Source organism: Trematomus bernacchii, unplaced genomic scaffold, assembly GCF_902827165.1.
Source record: "Trematomus bernacchii unplaced genomic scaffold, fTreBer1.1, whole genome shotgun sequence".
Taxonomy (NCBI): domain Eukaryota; kingdom Metazoa; phylum Chordata; class Actinopteri; order Perciformes; family Nototheniidae; genus Trematomus; species Trematomus bernacchii.
In genome coordinates, this window is record NW_022987763.1 from 112,669 (window position 1) to 139,854 (window position 27,186).

Here is a 27,186-nt window from a genome sequence, read left to right on the forward strand (position 1 = left end):
ATGAGCGCCGCCAGAAGCTAACAGGGAGATAGATACAGGATGCTACTGTACATAAACACATCAACACATCAACACATCAACACATCAACACATCAACACATCAACACATATCCTGCTTCTTCTCCTTCTTCTTCTGTGGTGTTTTCTTTTGATGGAGCTGCTAACAGGTTGTTTTAGTCTTGCTGTTCTGATCAGCTGTAAAAGAAACACCCAGAATCCTCTCTGAATGTGAGCAGCTTGTTCTTACCTGTCTCCGACCGGAGGGCTTCTGCTTTATTAATGTTTGGGGGCGGGTTGTTCTGAGGTTCTGCAGAATATAAAACATATTTTATTCATCGCTGCTGTGCTCTGAGCGGTTTCCTGTCCCCTGAAGAAGAACATGAATATGTGGGGGTGTTTGTGACAGATCGATGTTGTTCTCCGTCGTGTCGCTGTCGATTCACATCCAACTTTAAAGACAGGAAGGTGGAGGGAAGATGGAGTCTGTGTGTGTGTCAGTAATCAGGACACAATTTATAATTATAAAAGACAGCAGAGATTTAGTGAATCCTTTCATTATGCATATTAATAACACAGGAACACTTTCATTTACATTACTCAGTGGTGGGAAGCAAATAACCTTTACTCAAGTACTGCACTTAAATAACATGTTGAGGTACTTGTGATTTACTTGAGTATGTCCATGTTATGCTACTGTGTTCTACTCCTCTACAGTTCAGAGGTAGATGGTGCACTTCTCCTCCACTCCATGTATTTAATCCCTTTAGTTACTTTACAGATCTGGATTAATGATGTGAAATATAATCATGTATTAAAGGTTTCCTATCATGCAAAATGCACTTTTTGATATATTTTATACATAAAGATGTGTCCCCGGTGTGTCGGGGAACTCACGCAGCGTCAGAAAATAAAACCCTTTCTCTTTTCCTCCGTACCCAAATCTTTTAAAAACGGGGCTACAACGAGCTGATACAGATTTGCTGCCGATATGACGTAATATCGGATTGGCTAACACTCAGAGCTAACCTGTACTGGAGAGCACGTGTTTAAAAAGCAGGAAATAAAAAAAGGAACTCACCTTGTGATAAACCCGCAAGAGAAAAAGCATTTGAGCTCCATACTGTTTCAGAAATAATCCTTGATGTGGTTTAGAACAGGATGGCGTTTTATCACAGCAGAATTTAACTTTATCTCCGGTAGAATTCTGATCAGGCATTAGCTCCGCCTCCTCTTTTCTTTTCTTTTGGAGCTAAGGACCCAAAATCAGCGTTTCTCTAACAGCTGGAATAGAGGGGTTTGAGGGATTTCTAAAATGCATGATCTGTTTGTATTTTGAGCAAAACACATCATAGACATGTTTTTATATATTTTTTTATATATGACACCCATAATATATGCCTAAAAATAGCATGATAGGTGACCTTTAAATCAGACTTTAGTTCCACCTGGAGTAAATTCACAAGCGACCCTGCAGTATACTGACATTGTTGAGTGTGAGATTTGATGTGCACGTTCTGCCCTCTGCAGGAGACACTGTGAAAACACTCAAACCATATTTAAATAATGATGCATTATCCAGGCAGTACTGACACTGGGCTGCAGGGGGAACCAAAAGCTAAGTATTGATATTTATAGTCTATTAGCTGTCAGAGAGAAATTATGACAGGGGTGTCAAACTCAAGGCCCGGGGGCCAAATCCGGCCGGTGACTTCATTTAATGCGGCCCCACAAGAGCTCTGAAAGAATATAATATGTTTATATGGTTACATGCCGATTTACGGAAGCACGTTGCCCATAAACTACATGTCCCACAATGCATCTCAAATATGACTTTTTTTTCAAAATGTCACTTTTTAAAATATTTATTTAGACTTTTTTTCCAGAATTTTTCTTTTCTTTTAAAATCATTTTGTGACATTCTCATTGAAGAGACTTGCAATTATTTGCCCCAGGCGTAGTTAATTATGAAGTTATTACCCTATCCGATAATAATCCAATGCAGAGGCAATAATGTAATATAATACATTATTTTATATATATTATATATGTATTTTTATATAGTCTTAAAGTTACAACCGGCCCTTTGAGTGCAACCATAATGCTAATGTGGCCCGTGATGAAATTGAGTTTGACACCCCTGAATTATGAGGACCAATCTGACCAATAAACTGGTATCTGAACATGACTGAGCAGCAGCTGGTTAGCTTAGCTTAGCATACACACTGGAAACAGAGGGAAACAGCTAGCATTCACCTTGTTTAAAGCAAACACAAATCAATAAGAATCAAATATGTGTATAAAACACAATGGATGATGAAAGTATAACAAGCAGTTATCGTACATTTAATGGAATCAACTTTTTAGTAAAGTGACATTTTTCATTCTTCCCCCACCCCCCCCCCCCCCCCCCCCCCCCCCCGCATCAGTTTATGGACTCACACGTTAAAAAGACATCAGACTTCATTTTGATTTGCTTAGTTTTTATTTTTGTTTCTGCAGAATGAACACAGACAGTGAGCAGGTGTGTCATCAGATTTATATTCAACACTAACAGTAAATGTGAACGAACAGCTGACATTTATCTAACACGTTAACCAGATCATTCGATTCGAGCTCCATTCAGACTGCGGTGGATTTTCAAGCCTTTGATTGTTTGTTATTATCAATCACTTTATTTTTTCATACTCTCGCTGCTAATTCAAAACAAATTCTTACCATGTATTGAATTGTATTAATGTGTGCTTCCCTCCTAATTCAATATGTTAGCTATACCTACTGTGTCTACCTTTTCATCTGTTCCCTTTAACATTTCTCAGGGACGGAAAATTGAGGATTTCTGATTCAGATTATTTTAAACTGTCTCCATTCAAAGTCTGCTAAATTCTCTTTAAGCAGTAACATGTTGAACATAAGGTATTCAAACCCTCACTCACTCAATTATAAATACTAAAAGTCACACTTGATGAGATCAGATTTTTATATATGTGTGTGTTGAATTTCAATAAGTCATCAAAAGGGAGATTTTGTGTCATCATGGTTTAAGAATAAATGAAATGATATGTGAGCACGGTGAGGCTCCTCCCGTCTGAATGGAGCTGGAACCCTCATGTTTTTCTGGACCTACAGATATTGGATCTAAAGTCTACCCGGTGTAGGGAAACCTGAGGAGCGCGGCCTGCTGGGGGCCGAGCCGCAGCTCCTTCAGGTCCACGCTGCTGTCGCCGGGCAGAGCGCTGCTGTTGGTGCTCAGCACGACGACCGCCTGCGGAGGAAGAGCCGCGTCGACCAGCTGCAGCACCGCAGACTCTGATGCAGCGAAGTTAAAGGCCGCCACGTAACGCTCGCTCTGATCCCACACACGCAGGAACGCCAGCGAGGAGGAGGAGGAGGAGGAGGAGGAAGAGGAGTTAGAGAGCAGCAGAAAGTCTCCGAACATCAGAGAGCGCTCCTTCACTCGCAGCTCGCTCAGAGTCCGGAAGAATCTGCGGAGCGACAGGCGCTCGACTCGCTCCTCCTGTAAAGAGAGGAAGAGGAGGAAGTCAAGAAGATGAAAGACTATAATAGATGTCTGAAATAAGGTCTGTGGTTAGCACACACTGAAGAGATTCACATTTTCTTATTCCATGACATTAAATACGTCAGTTAGCCACCTTTAGCTTAGCGGTGGTGACGTGAAGTCATGTGACCGTGCTGTAGTTCCTTTATAGCCCAACATTAGCCACCTTTAGCTTAGCGGTGGTGACGTGAAGTCATGTGACCGTGCTGTAGTTCCTTTATAGCCCAACATTAGCCACCTTTAGCTTAGCGGTGGTGACGTGAAGTCATGTGACCGTGCTGTAGTTCTTTTATAGCCCAACATTAGCCACCTTTAGCTTAGCGGTGGTGACGTGAAGTCATGTGACCGTGCTGTAGTTCCTTTATAGCCCAACATTAGCCACCTTTAGCTTAGCGGTGGTGACGTGAAGTCATGTGACCGTGCTGTAGTTCCTTTATAGCCCAACATTAGCCACCTTTAGCTTAGCGGTGGTGACGTGAAGTCATGTGACCGTGCTGTAGTTCCTTTATAGCCCAACATTAGCCACCTTTAGCTTAGCGGTGGTGACGTGAAGTCATGTGACCGAGCTGTAGTTCCTTTATAGCCCAACATTAGCCACCTTTAGCTTAGCGGTGGTGACGTGAAGTCATGTGACCGTGCTGTAGTTCCTTTATAGCCCAACATTAGCCACCTTTAGCTTAGCGGTGGTGACGTGAAGTCATGTGACCGTGCTGTAGTTAGTTTATAGCCCAACATTAGCCGCCTTTAGCTTAGCGGTGGTGACGTGAAGTCATGTGACCGTGCTGTAGTTAGTTTATAGCCCAACATTAGCCTCCTTTAGCTTAGCGGTGGTGACGTGAAGTCATGTGACCGTGCTGTAGTTCCTTTATAGCCCAACATTAGCCTCCTTTAGCTTAGCGGTGGAGACGTGAAGTCATGTGACCGTGCTGTAGTTCCTTTATAGCCCAACATTAGCCACCTTTAGCTTAGCGGTGGTGACGTGAAGTCATGTGACCGTGCTGTAGTTCCTTTATAGCCCAACATTAGCCACCTTTAGCTTAGCGGTGGTGACGTGAAGTCATGTGACCGTGCTGTAGTTCTTTTATAGCCCAACATTAGCCACCTTTAGCTTAGCGGTGGTGACGTGAAGTCATGTGACCGTGCTGTAGTTCCTTTATAGCCCAACATTAGCCACCTTTAGCTTAGCGGTGGTGACGTGAAGTCATGTGACCGTGCTGTAGTTCCTTTATAGCCCAACATTAGCCACCTTTAGCTTAGCGGTGGTGACGTGAAGTCATGTGACCGTGCTGTAGTTCCTTTATAGCCCAACATTAGCCACCTTTAGCTTAGCGGTGGTGACGTGAAGTCATGTGACCGTGCTGTAGTTCCTTTATAGCCCAACATTAGCCACCTTTAGCTTAGCGGTGGTGACGTGAAGTCATGTGACCGAGCTGTAGTTCCTTTATAGCCCAACATTAGCCACCTTTAGCTTAGCGGTGGTGACGTGAAGTCATGTGACCGTGCTGTAGTTCCTTTATAGCCCAACATTAGCCTCCTTTAGCTTAGCGGTGGTGACGTGAAGTCATGTGACCGTGCTGTAGTTCCTTTATAGCCCAACATTAGCCTCCTTTAGCTTAGCGGTGGTGACGTGAAGTCATGTGACCGTGCTGTAGTTCCTTTATAGCCCAACATTAGCCTCCTCTAGCTTAGCGGTGGTGACGTGAAGTCATGTGACCGTGCTGTAGTTCCTTTATAGCCCAACATTCAATTTTACTTCTGGAGATTGCATTAAAACTTCAAAAATCATAAAGTGTTTTTTGCCACAGAGATTATTTTCCTGCAATATTCCAAATTGGAAAGCTTTTTGTTCTGGGAGCCATCATAGCTTCCTGATTGGTCTACAAAAACACGTCATCATGCATAACTCTCCTTCTGATATCTCTGGTACGTCTACTGGCTTCCCTTCACCTCTCAGTTCTCATGTGACCTTTAGTTATAACAAGAGGCGGTTTCTCCATCTTTAGTTTCTTTACCTGTAGAGTCCCGTTCAGCTCCTCTTCAGAGTCCCAAAGCATTCTGGGAAACTTGGTGTCCTTTAGCACAGATAATAAAATGTCAAGATCAATTACAAATCATCAAGTTTAAATAGCTTTTGGGAAATATCTAGAAAGGTATTATATCTGACCATATTCTATAGATCCGAACACACACGCACACACACACACACACACACACACACACACACACACACACACACACACACACACACACCACACACACACACACACACACACACACACACACACACACACACACACACACACCACACACACACACACACACACACACACACACACACACACACACACACACACACACACACACCTCACTTCACACCTCAATGATGTAAACAAAGACATAACAAGTGTCCTCACCTCGTCCATCAGGCCGATCTCGTCCCCGTAGTTGAAGACGGGGGTCCCGGGCAGCGTGAGCAGCAGCAGCTGGTGGAGCCTGAGCAGCGCCGCCCCCCCCACAGAGGCCAGGTGCCCCCCCGCCGGGCCCCCCAGGCTCCAGGCCAGCTGGCTCTGGCTGTGGGACGAGTAGAGGAGCTGGAGGGACTGAGAGGGGTCTGCAGCGGGGGGGCGGAGGACCCCCGAGAGAAGGAGGTCCACCCCGGAGGAGGAGAGGAGGGAAGATACCTCTTCAGCCGAGGAGCGCTCTGTGATGCCGATCAGGACCCTGCACACACATGAGGATTCATTTCATTATTATTTATTGTTTTATTCTTTATTTATTCCAAGATTCAAGGCTTTTATTGTCATTCGTGCGTTAGCTGTAGATCACAGGCTCCAACAGATCACATATTTAAATAGTGCAAGGAGTGTCTCTATACAAGTAATTAGAATATGATATACATCAGGGTATATGCAGGAATCCTGAAGTCACATGTAAGACCTTTTAAGACCTTTTAAGACCCTTTCCATACATTTCAAGACCTCATCTCCACTTTGAGTTTTAACCGGTTACCTTGGCAACACACTTTACCTCACATTGACTATATACAGTATTGATTGTCCTTCCTCCTTATCTTCCAACCATTTGGACGCAGACTTGCATTTCCCCATAACCATGTTGTTTAACAACCGGCGTAAACGGACCTTCGCGCGCTATCAAGCAGTGAGCGTGCGATGTCCTGTTCAGATGACGTCAAACCCAACGGGATGCCATCAATAAACTACACAGAATCACACTACACACCTACGCAATGATTACATTCAGGCAGACTGTAGAATACAACCTCTTTGGACAATTCATATACTTATTGAAAACAAGCTACAAAATGTAATACCTTGGAAAATGCCCTTTAATACTTTTTAATACTTTTTAATAGCCTTCATTTTCACTAAATTAATTTATCAACTTGTAATACTTTTTAAGACCCCGCGGACCCCCTGTATTAGAAACATAATTTGTAAGTTGCAAACAGATGAATGTTATGGATGATTTCTTTTTTGTATCTTTAATATTTGTTCTGCATGCGTCTTAGTTAAAGGGGACCTATCATGCTATATTTGAATAATATAGCATGATAGGTCCCCTTTAACATGAAGCTGTCTTCGGCTCTTTCCCCTCTGTGGGACGAATAAAGGGATTCTGATTCTGAAACTCCCTCTGGAGGGAACACGGGATTTTAGCCTCTGCAGACCATTTACATGCACTAAAATAAGATAAGAAGTACTTTATTGATCCCAATTTGGGAAATGTTTGCGTTGCAGCAGCATAAAGAGACAAGGCATAGAGAGTCTCAGTGACGCGTCCTGAACCCGGAAGTAAGTTAGCATTTTACCTCTTCCGGTTCCTTCAAAAAGCAATGAGATCTCTCCAGAGGGTTTAGGATAATATCTGTAACTAAGGTCTGTGGTTGAAACACATTGAAGAGACGGGTCACGTTCTGTTCAGCCGGATCATCTCCACACGTCTACCTACTTTGATCAGTTTCTAATCATAAATCTATCGCCATCGACATGTGGAAGGAACCGGAAGGACTTTACTTCCAGGTTTGAGGACACGTCACTGTGGCTCTCTATTGGACATTAGAGAAATTAAAAGACTATAAATAAACATCCCAACATGTGAACTTCTCAAATAGAAATAAAATAGCATTAAAAAGGTAGAAAATATACATGTTGAATTACACATTTACAGTAACAAAATATGAAGCAGGAAAAAAGACAAAACTCTATAAGACACAGGTCGCTGCTGCAACCGGCTGAACGAGCACCTGTAGAGCCCAGAGAACAGGGTCTCTGTAAAGTGTGTTCCCTGACCTCTTGTCGGGACCCTCGTCCGTCCCGTTCTGGACGATGGCTCGGATGTCGGCCCACAGAGTCGGCACCACGGCAGCGACCCGCTCCACCCCCGACAGCTGCACCCCGTCCACACCTTCCTTCATCCAGAACACCAGAGCAGACTGAGGACAGAGAGAGCTGTGAGAGACCAGCACTCACACGGCAACACTCTCTGGAGACAACCAGCTCTTAAAGGGGACCTATCATGCAAAATGCACTTTTTCATGTCTTCTCTACATCAACACGTGTCCCCGGTGTGTCCCCGGTGTGTCCCCGGTGCGTCCCCGGTGCGTCCCCGGTGCGTCCCCGGTGCGTCCCCGGTGCGTCCCCGGTGCGTCCCCGGTGTGTCCCCGGTGCGTCCCCGGTGCGTCCCCGGTGCGTCCCCGGTGCGTCCCCGGTGTGTCCCGGTGTGTCCCCGGTGTGTCCCGGTGTGTCCCCGGTGTGTCCCCGGTGTGTCCCCGGTGTGTCAGGGAACTCACGCAGCGTCAGAAAACCCTCTCTCTTTTCCTCCGTACCCAAATCTCTAAAAACGGGGGAACAACGGAGCTGATCCAGATTAGCGTCCGATATGACGTAATATCTGAAATGTGGACCCACGGCCCTATCAGAAACGTTGCTATCAGAAACAATGCCCGACTGTTTTGGACGTAATATGGTCGGTGTTTACATTAGCATCGCTAACACTCAGAGCTAACCTGTACTGGAGAGAGTATGTGTAAAAAATCAGGAAATAAAAGTTGTGTCTTGAAAAACATAATAATAACAACAGTAATACTTGTATTTATTTTATTTTGTCATTTTGTAAAAACATAAGAACATAAATAAAGTTATTCCTCAGGTCATTGTATTCACCTTGAGTCTCTCGGCCACGCTGGTCACACTGGTGTTGGAGAACCACGGTCCAGATGTTCCCTGATAGTTCGGAGTCAGATCCAGAACCACAGAGATGCCTGCAGAGACACACAGCATGTGTTCAACTCAAACCTCTTATTTATTTCTGCATGATGACGTTTTTTGTAGGCACATAGTAGAACAAAATGTGAAAATCTCTTCAGCTTGTGTTAACCACAGACCTTATTTTAAGCTAACAACTAAAAACACATACAAAAAAACTTCAAGACGAGGTGTTGGGAAAACACTGAATGTACTCTTCCAACATGAGAGTAACATGCTAACAAAGGTACCCCAACTGTAGCTGTGAACATGACAGGATGTATGATTACCTAGAAGAGCATCAGGACTGTTTGAGGCATATGATAGCTATGTGATTAACATGATGATTCAGCCTCTATGGAGATAGACATATGACAAGCATGCTCATTTCTGACGTGGAGCTAATCTGAAGTAAACATTGAATACTGCTTTCTATTCCTCCATCTTGTGACTGTGTAACTCCCTCTCTTGGATATCAGCATGTGAAGGACACTGTTCAGGAACTACTTGATGCTCTGTATGTGATGACTACTTCCAGATTTTGAGGAAAAGTTAGAATTTTGAGATTTTTAGAAAAAGTCAGAATTTTTAGGGAAAAGTCAGATTTTTGAGATTTTGAGAAAAAGTCAGAATTTTTAGATTTTTAGAAAAAGTCAGAATTTTGAGGGAAAAGTCAGATTTTGAGAAAAAGTCAGATTTTTGAGATTTTGAGAAAAAGGTCATAATTTTGGGAACATTTTTTAATTTTGAGGAAAAAGTCATAATATTTAGGAACAAGTCATAATTTTGGGAAAAAGTCATAATTTTGAGGAAAAAGTCATAAGTGGAGATTTTGAGAAAAAGTCAGAATTTTGATATATAAGGTATTCTGTATGTGATGACTACTTCCATTCTGGAGAGGATCAGAGATACATGGATCCTGAGATTGAAGCTCAAGCCGGGGACCAGTGATTATTAACATTTTTAAGTATTTTAAAAAAGTCATAATTTTGAGATTTTGAGAAAAAGTCATAATTTTGAGAAAAAAGTCATAATTTTGAGAAAAAAAGTCATAATTTTGAGAAAAAAGTCATAATTTTGAGAAAAAAGACATAATTTTGAGAAAAAAAGTCATAATTTTGAGAAAAAAGTCATAATTTTGAGAAAAAAAGTCATAATTTTGAGAAAAAGTCATAATTTTGAGAAAAAGTCATAATTTTGAGAAAAAGTCATAATTTTGAGAAAAAAAGTCATAATTTTGAGGAAAAAAGTCATAATTTTGAGGAAAAAAGTCATAATTTTGATAGAAATCAGATTTTTGATATTTTGATAAAAAGTCATAATTTTGAGAAAAAAGTCATAATTTGATAAAAAGTCATACTTTTGAGAAAAAGTCATAATTTTGAGAAAAAAAGTCATAATTTTGAGAAAAGGTCTGTATTTTGTATATGACAGGATGATTAACTAGTTGCATCTTGTGACTGTGTAACTCCCTCTCTTGGATATCAGCATGTGAAGGACACTGTTCAGGAACTAGTTGATGCTCTGGATGTGATGACTACTTCCATTCTGGATCAGAAACACATGGATCCTGAGATTGAAGCTCAAGCCGGTGACGAGTGAGATTTGTCTAACCTCAGGGAACGAGGAGTGGTAACATCCTGACTAATTTCCTGGTGTTAGGACTCATTCCTGCACCCCTCTTTACAGTCTGACTCCTGATAGTTCTCACCCTTCTTGTGCGCGGCCTGCACGAGGCTCTTGAACTGCTCCAGGCTCCCGGTCTCAGAGGAAACCTCTTCGAACCTCAGACTCATGGCATCGTCAGCCGGAGCGACGTGGACCGGCCCGAGCACCAGGCCCCGGACCTTCAGCTGAGACAGACTGCTGATCTTCTGCTCCACACCTGAGGGGGGGGGGACAAAATGTCTTATTATCTTATATTAAAGGTCACCTATTATGCAAAATCCACTTCTTCATGTCTCTTCTTCATCAACATGTGTCCCCTCTTCTTCATGTCTCTTCTACATCAACATGTGTCCCCTCTTCTTCATGTCTCTTCTTCATCAACATGTGTCCCCTCTTCTTCATGTCTCTTCTTCATCAACATGTGTCCCCTCTTCTTCATGTCTCTTCTTCATCAACATGTGTCCCCTCTTCTTCATGTCTCTTCTTCATCAACATGTGTCCCCTCTTCTTCATGTCTCTTCTTCATCAACATGTGTCCCCTCTTCTTCATGTCTCTTCTTCATCAACATGTGTCCCCTCTTCTTCATGTCTCTTCTTCATCAACATGTGTCCCCTCTTCTTCATGTCTCTTCTTCATCAACATGTGTCCCCTCTTCTTCATGTCTCTTCTACATCAACATGTGTCCCCCTCTTCTTCATGTCTCTTCTTCATCAACATGTGTCCCTCTTCTTCATGTCTCTTCTTCATCAACATGTGTCCCCTCTTCTTCATGTCTCTTCTTCATCAACATGTGTCCCCTCTTCTTCATGTCTCTTCTTCATCAACATGTGTCCCCTCTTCTTCATGTCTCTTCTACATCAACATGTGTCCCCTCTTCTTCATGTCTCTTCTACATCAACATGTGTCCCCTCTTCTTCATGTCTCTTCTTCATCAACATGTGTCCCCTCTTCTTCATGTCTCTTCTTCATCAACATGTGTCCCCTCTTCTTCATGTCTCTTCTTCATCAACATGTGTCCCCTCTTCTTCATGTCTCTTCTTCATCAACATGTGTCCCCTCTTCTTCATGTCTCTTCTTCATCAACATGTGTCCCCTCTTCTTCATGTCTCTTCTTCATCAACATGTGTCCCCTCTTCTTCATGTCTCTTCTTCATCAACATGTGTCCCATCTTCTTCATGTCTCTTCTTCATCACCATGTGTCCCCTCTTCTTCATGTCTCTTCTTCATCACCATGTGTCCCCTCTTCTTCATGTCTCTTCTACATCAACATGTGTCCCCTCTTCTTCATGTCCCCTCTTCTTCATGTCTCTTCTACATCAACATGTGTCCCCTCTTCTTCATGTCCCCTCTTCTTCATGTCTCTTCTACATCAACATGTGTCCCCTCTTCTTCATGTCTCTTCTTCATCAACATGTGTCCCCTCTTCTTCATGTCTCTTCTTCATCAACATGTGTCCCCTCTTCTTCATGTCTCTTCTTCATCACCATGTGTCCCCTCTTCTTCATGTCTCTTCTTCGTCACCATGTGTCCCCTCTTCTTCATGTCTCTTCTACATCAACATGTGTCCCCTCTTCTTCATGTCTCTTCTTCATCAACATGTGTCCCCCTCTTCTCCATGTCTCTTCTACATCAACATGTGTCCCCTCTTCTTCATGTCCCCTCTTCTTCATGTCTCTTCTACATCAACATGTGTCCCCTCTTCTTCATGTCCCCTCTTCTTCATGTCTCTTCTACATCAACATGTGTCCCCTCTTCTTCATGTCCCCTCTTCTTCATGTCTCTTCTACATCAACATGTGTCCCCTCTTCTTCATGTCCCCTCTTCTTCATGTCTCTTCTACATCAACATGTGTCCCCTCTTCTTCATGTCTCTTCTTCATCAACATGTGTCCCCCTCTTCTTCATGTCTCTTCTTCATCAACATGTGTCCCCTCTTCTTCATGTCTCTTCTTCATCACCATGTGTCCCCTCTTCTTCATGTCTCTTCTTCATCACCATGTGTCCCCTCTTCTTCATGTCTTCTACATCAACATGTGTCCCCTCTTCTTCATGTCCCCTCTTCTTCATGTCTCTTCTACATCAACATGTGTCCCCTCTTCTTCATGTCCCCTCTTCTTCATGTCTCTTCTACATCAACATGTGTCCCCTCTTCTTCATGTCCCCTCTTCTTCATGTCTCTTCTTCATCACCATGTGTCCCCTCTTCTTCATGTCTCTTCTACATCAACATGTGTCCCCTCTTCTTCATGTCTCTTCTTCATCAACATGTGTCCCCTCTTCTCCATGTCTCTTCTACATCAACATGTGTCCCCTCTTCTTCATGTCCCCTCTTCTTCATGTCTCTTCTACATCAACATGTGTCCCCTCTTCTTCATGTCCCCTCTTCTTCATGTCTCTTCTACATCAACATGTGTCCCTCTTCTTCATGTCCCCTCTTCTCATGTCTCTTCTACATCAACATGTGTCCCCTCTTCTTCATGTCCCCTCTTCTTCATGTCTCTTCTACATCAACATGTGTCCCCTCTTCTTCATGTCTCTTCTTCATCAACATGTGTCCCCTCTTCTTCATGTCTCTTCTTCATCAACATGTGTCCCCTCTTCTTCATGTCTCTTCTTCATCACCATGTGTCCCCTCTTCTTCAATGTCTCTTCTTCATCACCATTTGTCCCCTCTTCTTCATGTCTCTTCTACATCAACATGTGTCCCCTCTTCTTAATGTCTCTTCTTCATCAACATGTGTCCCCTCTTCTCCATGTCTCTTCTACATCAACATGTGTCCCCTCTTCTTCATGTCCCCTCTTCTTCATGTCTCTTCTACATCAACATGTGTCCCCTCTTCTTCATGTCCCCTCTTCTTCATGTCTCTTCTACATCAACATGTGTCCCCCTCTTCTTCATGTCCCCTCTTCTTCATGTCTCTTCTACATCAACATGTGTCCCCTCTTCTTCATGTCCCCTCTCTCTTCATGTCTCTTCTACATCAACATGTGTCCCCTCTTCTTCATGTCTCTTCTACATCAACATGTGTCCCCTCTTCTTCATGTCTCTTCTTCATCACCATGTGTCCCCTCTTCTTCATGTCTCTTCTTCATCACCATGTGTCCCCTCTTCTTCATGTCCCCCTCTTCTTCATGTCTCTTCTACATCAACATGTGTCCCCTCTTCTTCATGTCCCCTCTTCTTCATGTCTCTTCTACATCAACATGTGTCCCCTCTTCTTCATGTCTCTTCTTCATCAACATGTGTCCCCTCTTCTTCATGTCTCTTCTTCATCACCATGTGTCCCCTCTTCTTCATGTCTCTTCTTCATCACCATGTGTCCCCCTCTTCTTCATGTCTCTTCTACATCAACATGTGTCCCCTCTTCTTCATGTCTCTTCTTCATCAACATGTGTCCCCTCTTCTCCATGTCTCTTCTACATCAACATGTGTCCCCTCTTCTTCATGTCCCCTCTTCTTCATGTCTCTTCTACATCAACATGTGTCCCCTCTTCTTCATGTCCCCTCTTCTTCATGTCTCTTCTACATCAACATGTGTCCCCTCTTCTTCATGTCCCCTCTTCTTCATGTCTCTTCTACATCAACATGTGTCCCCTCTTCTTCATGTCCCCTCTTCTTCATGTCTCTTCTACATCAACATGTGTCCCCTCTTCTTCATGTCTCTTCTACATCAACATGTGTCCCCTCTTCTTCATGTCTCTTCTTCATCACCATGTGTCCCCTCTTCTTCATGTCTCTTCTTCATCACCATGTGTCCCCTCTTCTTCATGTCTCTTCTACATCAACATGTGTCCCCTCTTCTTCATGTCCCCTCTTCTTCATGTCTCTTCTACATCAACATGTGTCCCCTCTTCTTCATGTCCCCTCTTCTTCATGTCTCTTCTACATCAACATGTGTCCCCTCTTCTTCATGTCCCCTCTTCTTCATGTCTCTTCTTCATCACCATGTGTCCCCTCTTCTTCATGTCTCTTCTACATCAACATGTGTCCCCTCTTCTTCATGTCTCTTCTTCATCAACATGTGTCCCCTCTTCTCCATGTCTCTTCTACATCAACATGTGTCCCCTCTTCTTCATGTCTCTTCTACATCAACATGTGTCCCCTCTTCTTCATGTCCCCTCTTCTTCATGTCTCTTCTACATCAACATGTGTCCCCTCTTCTTCATGTCCCCTCTTCTTCATGTCTCTTCTACATCAACATGTGTCCCCTCTTCTTCATGTCCCCTCTTCTTCATGTCTCTTCTACATCAACATGTGTCCCCTCTTCTTCATGTCTCTTCTTCATCAACATGTGTCCCCTCTTCTTCATGTCTCTTCTTCATCAACATGTGTCCCCTCTTCTTCATGTCTCTTCTTCATCACCATGTGTCCCCTCTTCTTCATGTCTCTTCTTCATCACCATGTGTCCCCTCTTCTTCATGTCTCTTCTACATCAACATGTGTCCCCTCTTCTTCATGTCTCTTCTTCATCAACATGTGTCCCCTCTTCTCCATGTCTCTTCTACATCAACATGTGTCCCCTCTTCTTCATGTCCCCTCTTCTTCATGTCTCTTCTACATCAACATGTGTCCCCTCTTCTTCATGTCCCCTCTTCTTCATGTCTCTTCTACATCAACATGTGTCCCCTCTTCTTCATGTCTCTTCTTCATCACCATGTGTCCCCTCTTCTTCATGTCTCTTCTTCATCACCATGTGTCCCCTCTTCTTCATGTCCCCTCTTCTTCATGTCTCTTCTACATCAACATGTGTCCCCTCTTCTTCATGTCCCCTCTTCTTCATGTCTCTTCTACATCAACATGTGTCCCCTCTTCTTCATGTCTCTTCTTCATCAACATGTGTCCCCTCTTCTTCATGTCTCTTCTTCATCACCATGTGTCCCCTCTTCTTCATGTCTCTTCTTCATCACCATGTGTCCCCTCTTCTTCATGTCTCTTCTACATCAACATGTGTCCCCTCTTCTTCATGTCTCTTCTTCATCAACATGTGTCCCCTCTTCTCCATGTCTCTTCTACATCAACATGTGTCCCCTCTTCTTCATGTCCCCTCTTCTTCATGTCTCTTCTACATCAACATGTGTCCCCTCTTCTTCATGTCCCCTCTTCTTCATGTCTCTTCTACATCAACATGTGTCCCCTCTTCTTCATGTCCCCTCTTCTTCATGTCTCTTCTACATCAACATGTGTCCCCTCTTCTTCATGTCCCCTCTTCTTCATGTCTCTTCTACATCAACATGTGTCCCCTCTTCTTCATGTCTCTTCTACATCAACATGTGTAAAGAGATGATCCATTTCTATAAAAACCTGTCTGAAAATGAGCTGATCAGATTTTGGCCACTTGATGATGTCATCACGATGTTTTGTCTTGTGTAACCATTAGCCAATCAGCAACCAAGGTAACCCCCCCCCCCCCCCCCCCCCCCCCTTATCACCTGAATCTCCTCCTAGAGCACCATTGAGTTCTTTGTAACCAAATGTCTCTCAGAGGGGCGTGGGGAGGGGCTCCTTATTTTCATCTAAAGTAACAGACTGTGGCCGTTTCTCAATCTCGAGTACGCTTGCTTGGTCGCACAGCCGAGCCGAGCATCTTGCTTCAGAAGCGAGGCAAGAATACTTCCTGGCATTCGGAAAACGAAGAGTGGAACAGGCTAGCAAGTGTGCAGGTGTGCGTCATCTGAGAGGCCCCGCCTCTTACATCTTCCGCCACAGATTTGGGGAAATTGGTCCGTGCGCAAAGCATTGTGGGGATTTTAAGGACGCGAAGTCTACTCATGTGCAGCCTCGAAATTTCCCCCAAACCAAGGACACGGCCTCTGTGGAATTCCGAGTATGCTGGAGATTGGAACAGTCCTTCGGCGGCACTCGATGACGTAGCATCCTTAAAATATTGGCTTGGAAGCCAATATCCTCGCGATTGAGAATCGGCCACAGAATCAGCACTTTTGAAACAGGGCTGAAACAGAGGGGATTATGGGATGCTGCAATGATCTGTTTGGTGTTTCAGCCAATCAGAGACAGGCTCTGCATATATATGAGACCTGTAATATATTGATGCAAAACAGTATCATAGGGACCTTTAGGGGACTTTGAAAACCAAACTGTCTCAGTGTCTCCCAGAATGAACCTCTCGCTCCTCCTCACCCTTCAGGTCCCGGGTGTCGCTGAAGGCCTGGATGTCTCCCACCTGGTACAGCGGACCCTCGTTCCACCAGTTGATGGCGGGAAGGTCTCTGCAGCGCGGCGCCTGCAGCACGATGAGCACTGCTCCACCCAGCATGCCCAGCCAGCCCAGCCAGAAGACCACCAGCAGCGCCCAGCGGGTCCGCACCCAGCTGAGGAACCACAGGAGCATCAGAACCATCACACACACACACACACACACACACACACACACACACACACACACACACACACACACACACACACACACACACACACACACACACACACACACACACACACACACACACACACACACACACACACACACACACACACACACACACACACACACACACACACCTCCCCTCCAATAACAGGTATTCTAATAGTAAAGCCTCAAAATAAGACGAGATAAAGGATTCAGACTTGCACTTCGTTAATGCCGCCATATTAACCAACATATGAATATATAAAACATACTGTATATCAGTTTTTTACAATATAAATGTTTGTATGGATGGTAGAGGTGTGTATAAGGATGCTTTATTGTCCAACTCTGCCTGTATGTAGGCCAACTGATTCATTCATTGTGTGTGAGGGGCCTGCTCACCCCGGAGTGCCAGCCACCCTCATCAGTTCCTCTTTACTCAGCCCGGTGAACTTCACCTCCTCCGGCTCGTCCTCGGGGATCTTCAGCTTCACGGAGCCGTTCTTCTCACCCACGGCTCCCGGTTCTGCTCCCCCGGCAGAAGGTGCCTCCACGGCCCGGTCTCCCTCTCCCCCGGTCATCGGTAGCTTCTCCTGCTCCTCCTGGTCCAGATCCGCTTCACTCACATCGGCCTCCGTCGCATCAGCATCCGCGGCGACCGGAGCGCAATCCTCAGCCTCCTCCTTCTCTTTCGGCGTAGCATCTTTGGTCTCCATCTCCTTCAGGTCCACGTTCGTCTCCTCGGTGGTCATACCGGCGACTGTCCGTTAATTTACCGTTATTTAATCTAATGTAAGAACCCGGTGAATCCCAGTGCTGCACGTTGAGAGGTGGCCGTGATGTCTGTCTGTCTCTATGGTCTGTCTGGAACACTGAAGACAGGTGGTGCGTTCAACGCTGTGGGAAATATGGAAACTCGTGTTGACCGCACAATTTTAAAATATCAGTTTGAAGGCGAAACGAATTCATGGTTTCCCGTGAAAACAGAGTCCTAGCTTTACCTTTCTGAGTAGATGTGTACACGATGTTTTTTAAGCAACACACTTAAATAAATACATGTAAGAAATAACAAGATTAAGTGAAGTTTGCGAGCAGAAACGTGAACCTCAACCTTTGAGTCTAAAGGAAACACTTAGATCTACACACCCGAGGACAATAAAGTCATAAAAGTCCATATTTGATCTTGTCTTGTTGTAGTTTTTAAGAGATAAAGAGATTGAAGGGAACGTTTTGAACACAGTGAGAGGCTCCACTCGGCAGCTGCAATACCACCAGCGGCCATGGCGGCGCTGTGTCGCCTAAACCAAATCTTTGAAAAATCATATAAAATCATTAAAATATGATAAAATATGGCAATATATGCCTTCTGCTGTTCTTCTATGCATGTTCCAAATGTCTGACCAATGGCTGTCCAGGCTTGGTTCCATCTTTCGCCCAATAGGGAGGCCGGATATGTTCCATAAGAGAGAATCAAACTTTCGGGGCTTTTGGCGTCCAATCGGTGAGGCGGATTTGTTCCAAATTCTCAGCAATCTCTCCTCCGTCCGCCATTGTTTTTTCACACTGATTGACTTCAACAAAGCGACACTGTGAGTAAAATGTGCATTAATTATTAGCAAATACGCGTGTAAACACTGTTACAAACGCACTTCTATGTCCGAGATTAGTCATACTGAGTTAACCGTGGTGTTTGTGCGGTACTTTGTGAACAGCTGATGAACTGCTGTGTGTGTTTACCTTTAGCTAGCGGCCAAGCTAGTGGGACGCTACGGAGCCCAGCTATCCGCCCTCTGAAGCTTTTAGGGCCGACAGGTTGAGGAGGATGTCCCGCTCCTGTGTGTGTGTAACGGAGCTCAGATGAGAGGGCTCTGATTACAGTTTTAATCCTCTGTCAAACTGCATGTTTTCTGCCATATTTGATGAGAGATAAAATGATTTTCTGCCACAGGAGTTTGACAGAGAATAACTGAAAAAGTACACAGTAAAATAACTCATGGCCACTGAGTACCTGGAGTGCCGATGAACACAGATTCTGTGTTCAATAGAGAGTGCATCAATAATGATAATAATAATAATAATAATAATAATAATATGTATTCAAGACTCTTTGCTCACAGCAGCATTTCTCTCCTCCTCCCTCCTTCCTTTTCTCCTCAGGAGGAGATGCAGGGTCCTGATGGCCAGCCAGGATACCAGCATGTCCTGAAGCTGGCCAAGGCCCTGCTGGAAGCCAGGAGCCTTCAGGGGCTTTCTGACAAGAGGGTGGACGAACTCATGGCCCTCTGGCAACGCCTGCCCGAGCCGGACAGGCGACGAGTCGTCTACCCTCCCAGACACCGGGAGAGGCAGCTGAAGGGGCGGTTCAATGATAGCACTTTTTTCTTTAATTGTCTTTTATCTTTATTTATTTAAATCTATTTTAAAATAAAAACTCTGAACTGAACTTTGTGTGGAAACTTTATTTAGAATTCATTACATGTCGTCTGATATTTCACTGCAACACGGGTCAATAAAACACAACATGGTGCATAAATAAGCACAGTAGAGATGATGAGATGATACACACACACATATATATATATATATATAATATATGATGCATCATAATACAGCTCTGTAGTACAAACCTTTCTTTAATCAAATCAGTGTTATTGATTCAGATGTTATCTCACAGCACTTTACAGATACCGTACTCATTGTAGTTTATTACAATCATCATCATTTACCAAAACCCCCTGTTTCAGAGTCACTATGTGTCAGTCAGTGCTGGCTGTCATGGCTGAGAGGGGAGCTCTTCCCCATCTCTGCCACAGCTGGGGATCGAACCGCTGACCTTCCGCTCCCCACAGGCCCACTTCCCTCTCCTTGCCCCCCTGCTTTCACAGAGAAGAATGGGCAGTATCCACCTCCTTCAGATCCACGTTCGTCTCCTCGGTGGTCATACCGGCGACTGTCCGTTAATTTACCGTTAATTAATCTAATGTAAGAACCCGGTGAATCCCAGTGCTGCACGTTGAGAGGTGGTCGTGATGTCTGTCTGTCTGTAACACTGCAGACAGGTGGTGCGTTCAACGCTTTGGGAAATATGGAAACTCGTGTTGACCGCACAATTTTAAAATATCAGTTTGAAGGCGAATCGATTTCATGGTTTCCCGTGAAAACAGAGTCCTAGCTTTACCTTTCCGAGTAGATGTGTACACGATGTTTTTTAAACAACACACTTAAATAAATACATGTAAGAAATAACAAGATTAAGTGAAGTTTGCGAGCAGAAACGTGAACCTCAACCTTTGAGTCTAAAGGAAACACTTAGATCTACACACCCGAGGACAATAAAGTCATAAAAGTCCATATTTGATCTTGTCTTGTTGTAGTTTTTAAGAGATAAAGAGATTGAAGGGAAAGCGTTGAACACAGTGAGAGGCTCCACTCGGCAGCTGCAATACCACCAGCGGCCATGGCGGCGCTGTGTCGCCTAAATCAAATCTTTGAAAAATCATATAAAATCATTAAAATATGATTAAATATGATTAAATATGGCAATATAGAACGCTTCACGAATTTTTTCTCTGTTCCAATGTTCCAATTTCTGACCAATGGCTGTCCAGGCTTGGTTCCATATTTCGCCCAATAGGGAGGCCGGATATGTTCCATAAGAGAGAATCAAACTTTTGGGGCTTTTGGCGTCCAATCGGTGAGGCGGATTTGTTCCATAATTCTCAGCAATCTCTCCTCCGTCCCCCATTGTTTTTTCACACTGACTGACTTCAACAAAGCGACACTGTGAGTAAAATGTGCATTAATTATTAGCAAATACGCGTGTAAACACTGTTACAAACGCACTTCTATGTCCGAGATTAGTCATACTGAGTTAACCGTGGTGTTTGTACGGTACTTTGTGAACCGCTGATGAACTGCTGTGTGTGTTTACCTTTAGCTAGCGGCTAAGCTAGCGGGACGCTACGGAGCCCAGCTATCCGCCCTCTGAAGCTTTTAGGGCCGACAGGTTGAGGAGGATGTCCCGCTCCTGTGTGTGTGTAACGGAGCTCAGATGAGAGGGCTCTGATTACAGTTTTAATCCTCTGTTTTCTGCCATATTTGATGAGAGATAAAATGATTTTCTGCCACTGGAGTTTGACAGAGAATAACTGAAAAAGTACACAGTAAAATAACTCATGGCCACTGAGTACCTGGAGTGCCGATGAACACAGATTCTGTGTTCAATAGAGAGTGCATCAATAATGATAATAATAATAATATGTATTCAAGACTCTTTGCTCACAGCAGCATTTCTCTCCTCCTCCCTCCTTCCTTTTCTCCTCAGGAGGAGATGCAGGGTCCTGATGGCCAGCCAGGATACCAGCATGTCCTGAAGCTGGCCAAGGCCCTGCTGGAAGCCAGGAGCCTTCAGGGTCTTTCTGACAAGAGGGTGGACGAACTCATGGCCCTCTGGCAACGCCTGCACGAGCCGGACAGGCGACGAGTCGTCTACCCTCCCAGACACCGGGAGAGGCAGCTGAAGGGGCGGTTCAAGACAGCGAAGGGGAAGAACACCTCCTGTCCTGGGAAGGAGAGTCTCCAACGGTAAGACTTGCTTCAAATATTCCTGTTTCCTGTACTAAATATTGGCTGCGTATTAACCCTCACTGTCCTCTCCGTGACTCAGCTGTCTTCTCGGGTTTGTCTTACAGGTTCTCTCGGCAGTACAGGTGGGACAAGGACAGCCCTTCAATTACAACATCCCGGAGGTGCCGGGACCTTCAGGGGTGGGTCTGCCTGCCTCATCTGGCCACATCCCCCCTCCTCCTCCTCAGACACTGGTCCCGGCTGTCCCTCTCATGGCTGCCCCTGCTGCTCAGCCTCCTCCTCTTCGTGTGCCCAGGACAACAGCCTACAGGAAGAGGAAGGCGGCGGAGGCTGATGCTGCAAGGGGCGGGCCGTCGCCCGGGAGCAGACAGGTCAGTACACCTGCAGCAAGTGTGGCCAGGCCAAGAGGATCAACACTGGCCACACTCGCATTGCAGGTGTGTCTTACTGTGCGGCTGCCGGTGGGAAAACTGGCGGGAGGAGATGAAAAGACTCAAAAGGGACCCAGAGGGGGGGGGGAAATGATAGCACTTTTTTCTTTAATTGTCTTTTATCTGTATATATTTGAATCTATTTTAAAATAAAACTTTGAACTGAACTTTGTGTGGAAACTTTATTTAGAATTCATTACACAACGTCTGACATTTCACTGCAACACGGGTCCATAAAACACAACATGGTGCATAAATAAGCACAGTAGAGATGATGAGATGGTATACCGTACTCTTTGTAGTTTATTACAATCATTCTCATTTACCAAAACCCCCTGTTTCAGTCAGTGATGGCTCTCATGGCTGCCCCTCCTCCCCCTCCTCCTCCTCCTCCTCGAACTCAGATCCAGAGAGCAGTTTACAACCAAAGACTGAGGACGACACTGGAGACTCTTCTGAACCTGACGCTGAACACAGTGCTGATTGGAAGGAGACCAGAGAACCTGCCTCAGGCTCAAAGTCACTGAAAAATAGACAAGAATCTGTCAGTGATCCACGACGTAGTGCTGAAAAGAAACCCTTTGGCTGCTCAGTCTGTGAGAAAGCTTTTTCACAGAATATACATTTATATATTTATAATTTATATTTTTAAATAAAACTCTGAACTGAACTTTGTGTGGAAACTTTATTTAGAATTCATTACGCAACTTCTGATATTTGACTGCAACACGGGTCAATAAAACACAACATGGTGCATAAATAAGCACAGTAGAGATGATGAGATGATGAGATGATACACACACACACATATATATATATATATAATATATGATGCATCATAATACAGCTCTGTAGTACAAACCTTTCTTTAATCAAATCAGTGTTATTGATTCAGATGTTATCTCACAGCACTTTACAGATACCGTACTCATTGTAGTTTATTACAATCATCATCATTTACCAAAACCCCCTGTTTCAGAGTCACTATGTGTCAGTCAGTGCTGGCTGTCATGGCTGAGAGGGGAGCTCTTCCTCATCTCTGCCACAGCTGGGGATCGAACCGCTGACCTTCCGCTCCCCACGGGCCCACTTCCCTCTCCTTGCCCCCCTGCTTTCACAGAGAAGAATGGGCAGTATCCACCTCCTTCAGATCCACGTTCGTCTCCTCGGTGGTCATACCGGCGACTGTCCGTTAATTTACCGTTAATTAATCTAATGTAAGAACCCGGTGAATCCCAGTGCTGCACGTTGAGAGGTGGTCGTGATGTCTGTCTGTCTGTAACACTGCAGACAGGTGGTGCGTTCAACGCTTTGGGAAATATGGAAACTCGTGTTGACCGCACAATTTTAAAATATCAGTTTGAAGGCGAATCGATTTCATGGTTTCCCGTGAAAACAGAGTCCTAGCTTTACCTTTCCGAGTAGATGTGTACACGATGTTTTTTAAACAACACACTTAAATAAATACATGTAAGAAATAACTAGATTAAGTGAAGTTTGCGAGCAGAAACGTGAACCTCAACCTTTGAGTCTAAAGGAAACACTTAGATCTACACACCCGAGGACAATAAAGTCATAAAAGTCCATATTTGATCTTGTCTTGTTGTAGTTTTTAAGAGATAAAGAGATTGAAGGGAAAGCGTTGAACACAGTGAGAGGCTCCACTCGGCAGCTGCAATACCACCAGCGGCCATGGCGGCGCTGTGTCGCCTAAATCAAATCTTTGAAAAATCATATAAAATCATTAAAATATGATAAAATATGGCAATATAGAACGCTTCACGAATTTGCGTGTCATCCTTGCGCAGGGGCCATGCTAATCTTCTCTGTATCGTTCCAATTTTAGTATATGTGCTACCGTAGTAACACAATAACAACCTGTATCTGAGGGGTTAATATAGGTCTTTGAGCATGAAGAACCTTGTCTTGAGGTAGCAGAACACATACAGCTAAAAAGGAGCAAAACACTGGCTTTAAATGGCTTTAAAAGGGCATAAAACACAGCATGCGGAGGTCTGAATGCTAATGCTGTGAGTCTGGCACCTTAAAAGACTCCTCAGGACCGGCTCTGACCCACGTTAGGTCCAGTCTGACCTGTTGAGGAACTGCTAGGGTTCATGGGAACTTTATGCAGAGCGCTTTCACGTCACACAGCCAGATCTACTCACCCCTCCTCCTCCTCCATTCATTCCACAGAGGCAGACGGGGGTGGGGGAGGCACACGGGGGTGGGGGAGGCACACGGTCACCCACATGTCTTCTGCTCTTCCACTCAGACGTTCACGGCAGCAACAACCTCCTCTGATCCACACAGACGGAGGACTTCAGCTCCAGGCGTCAGGCAGTGGACTCCTGGAGCTGCTGAGCTGCTGTTAGATCAAGCCTGAGCGGAAAGAGAGACACAGTTTGGGTGAATTTCACAACCAGAAACAAGCCTGAAAACAGAAGCTGTGTGTAAAGAAATCAAGCAGGAGTAGAAGAAGAAGAAGAAGAAGAAGAAGAAGAAGAAGAAGAAGAAGAAGAAGAAGGAACAATGTGGAGGATACAGCTGAAGCTTCATGTATTGGATCATGTTGGAGCACAGCTTCATTATTTTAGAGGCTTTAGAAGGGAATAGGAAGAGGTCTTTGGTCTGCATGACAACATCTGCCTTGAATGGAGTACACTGAAACACATACAGACAGGACATATGTACACATTTGCAGTTTAACTAACAAGGTTCCTGAAAACATTCTCAAAACATGTTTGTACAACTGATCTGACTTTTATTTAAGTGAATAAACTCTAAAATGTTATAGTTTCCTGCTTTCTGCTACTTCCTGTTTACATTCAAAAAATGCTAGTGCAGTTTCACAAAGTCACCACCAGGTGTCAGCCTGAGACCAGTGTGTGCAGAAAGGAGCTGCTGTCGCTGGTCTCTGAAGAACAAACACAAAATACTGTATAAAACAAAAGAAGCAACCTATGATATTCAAATGTAGTTCATGTGCATTATGCATTGTTTCAACAGTAATACATCCACAAAACATGCAGTAATACTGTGTGGTCGGGAATCGCCAAACCAAAGTCCATTAATAAAATCTCACTGTTTACATTTGTTTCTCTTTTTTATAAAAAGTTCTCACCGCCACAAATATTAAAACAGTGCTTTCTTAATCCAGAGTGTAAACTGCATAATTCGGCATAGGATAAACACACCAATGAGCTTTATTTCATTAACTACTGTTGTCCTAAATTTAGAATTTCCCAATTTGGGATTAATAAAGTAGGCTATATATCTATCTATAAAGTATATATCTATCATATAAAATACACAGCGTAGGGAGGACACGAATGCGAGCAAAACAGTGTGTATATTTATATAATATGCTATACTATGGTGTAAAACGCATATTATAAATTCTAATTATACAGGGATAAATTGTCTCTTTATTAGTGATTAGTGATATAGCCGTAAGCACTTGGAGGACTCAAGCAAAGTCACCCCAATCACAGCCCGATAAATCGTCAATAGTGTATAATTGTATTATATATGCATGTTTATTTATATATATATTTACTGTCAATCTGATATTTTAATAACTGTTGTGTATTCTACTCAGCCATAGCAGCTGTTGCTATGACGACTTTGGTCTTTCCCGTAGTAACCAGGTACATTTGGTTTATATTTCGTGGGATTACCTGGGATAGTTTTGTTCTAGTTGAAGGCCTCAGGTGTTTCTGATATATTCTCCCCTCATAGCCATCACTGTCAGTCAGAACAGAGACTGAAATCTTCACAAATAAGCTCTCCTCCGGGACGATAAGGACGAACCGACGTTTCAAAATGGCGACAGGTGAACTCGTTTAAAAAGTAAGGACTTCAACAAAAACAAGGAAAACGTGTATTTAAGTTTTCCGGAAGTTAGTTTGCAGTCTTTGCTCAGATTAACTAAAGCTGGAAGATGTATCCTCTGGGAAGCAGTGTTCTTTACTTAATTATAAATACAAATACTTTGGTCTTAAAATACTCCACAAAGTATTTAAGTCCTGATTTCAAAAATACGACTAAAAGTAAAAAAGTATCAGGATAAATTAAAGTACATAATGTAGAAAGTACTCTGCAATATGACCCATTTCAGAATAACAAACTACAGAAGTATTATCAGCTAAATGTACAATATGTAAAAGTACTCGTTATGCAATTTTCTTTTCACAATATTATATTATTATGGTTATTATTTCCCCCTGTTTTATACGTGGAATAGCTTTTAGTATTGTAATGTGTCAATGTGGACCACATCTAAGTGATATACTGAGTAGAGAAGTAGTACAGTAAGTACAATTTTGAGGTACAACTTCACTTGAGTATTTCCATTGCACGCTACTTTCTACTTCTACCCCACTACAGTTCAGAGGTACATGGTGTACTTTTCCTCCACTACATGTATTTAATACCTTTAGTTACTTCACAGATGTGGATGAATGATGTGAAATCTAATCAAGTGTTAAATCAGACTTTAGTTCCACCTGGAGTAAATCCACAAGCTACCCTGCAGTATACAAAGTCATTCAAACTAGCTGCACCTTTACCAGCTTTGAGAACACTTTCATGATCAATCATTATAAAACATATCATATATATTATTCTGAAATGGACCAATCTGTACAATGACTACTTTTACTGTCGCTACTTTCACTATATTTTGATGAGAATACTTTTATACTTTCACTTGAGGAACATTTTGAATGCAGGACTTTTACTGAAACAGAGTATTCCTACACTCTGGTACTTCTACTTTTACTCAAGAACAAGACCTGAGTACTTCTACTTTTACTCAAGTACAAGATCTGAGTACTTCTACTTTTACTCAAGAACAAGATCTGAGTACTTCTACTTTTACTCAAGTACAAGATCTGAGTACTTCTACTTTTACTCAAGTACAAGATCTGAGTACTTCTACTTTTACTCAAGTACAGGATCTGAGTACTTCTACTTTACTCAAGTACAATACCTGAGTACTTCTACTTTTACTCAAGTACAAGATCTGAGTACTTCTACTTTTACTCAAGTACAAGATCTGAGTACTTCTACTTTTACTCAAGTACAAGATCTGAGTACTTCTACTTTTACTTAAGTACAACATCTGAGTACTTCTACTTTTACTTAAGTACAGGATCTGAGTACTTCTACTTTTACTCAAGTACAAGATCTGAGTACTTCTACTTTTACTCAAGTACAGGATCTGAGTACTTCTACTTTTACTCAAGTACAAGATCTGAGTACTTCTACTTTTACTTAAGTACAGGATCTGATTACTTCTACTTTTACTC

At 43.4% G+C, this 27,186-nt stretch overlaps 2 protein-coding genes and 1 non-coding gene across 4 annotated transcripts; 1 reads left to right on the forward strand and 2 right to left on the reverse strand.

Annotated features, from left to right (window-relative positions):
- Positions 1 to 2,463: 2,463 nt before the first annotated feature.
- Positions 2,464 to 17,678, reverse strand: LOC117496649 (4F2 cell-surface antigen heavy chain-like). The gene is made up of 8 exons (XM_034148365.1): positions 17,259 to 17,678; positions 16,628 to 16,818; positions 10,532 to 10,705; positions 8,740 to 8,837; positions 7,867 to 8,009; positions 5,971 to 6,277; positions 5,569 to 5,628; positions 2,464 to 3,514 (listed from the first exon to the last, which is right to left on the reverse strand). Exons 1-8 carry the CDS (start codon positions 17,606 to 17,608, stop codon positions 3,143 to 3,145), a joined length of 1,695 nt encoding a protein of 564 aa, XP_034004256.1. The 5' UTR covers positions 17,609 to 17,678; the 3' UTR covers positions 2,464 to 3,142.
- A 666-nt stretch (positions 17,679 to 18,344) lies between these two features.
- On the forward strand, positions 18,345 to 21,999 carry LOC117496650. Of its 2 annotated transcripts, XM_034148367.1 has the most exons (4): positions 18,345 to 18,445; positions 19,014 to 19,211; positions 21,379 to 21,440; positions 21,548 to 21,999. In XM_034148367.1, the coding sequence occupies exons 2-4, from the start codon at positions 19,020 to 19,022 to the stop codon at positions 21,966 to 21,968; spliced, it is 675 nt and encodes a 224-aa protein (XP_034004258.1). In that variant the 5' UTR covers positions 18,345 to 18,445; positions 19,014 to 19,019; the 3' UTR covers positions 21,969 to 21,999. The 2 variants fall into 2 exon arrangements, with proteins under 2 accessions (XP_034004258.1, XP_034004257.1); XM_034148366.1 differs by lacking the exons at positions 18,345 to 18,445; positions 19,014 to 19,211 and adding an exon at positions 20,537 to 20,639 and having other exon boundaries at positions 21,181 to 21,440.
- A 1,638-nt stretch (positions 22,000 to 23,637) lies between these two features.
- Positions 23,638 to 23,743, reverse strand: LOC117496651. The gene has a single exon (XR_004557310.1). It is a non-coding gene; the product is annotated as a U6 spliceosomal RNA (small nuclear RNA).
- Between the last annotated feature and the right edge of the window lie 3,443 nt (positions 23,744 to 27,186).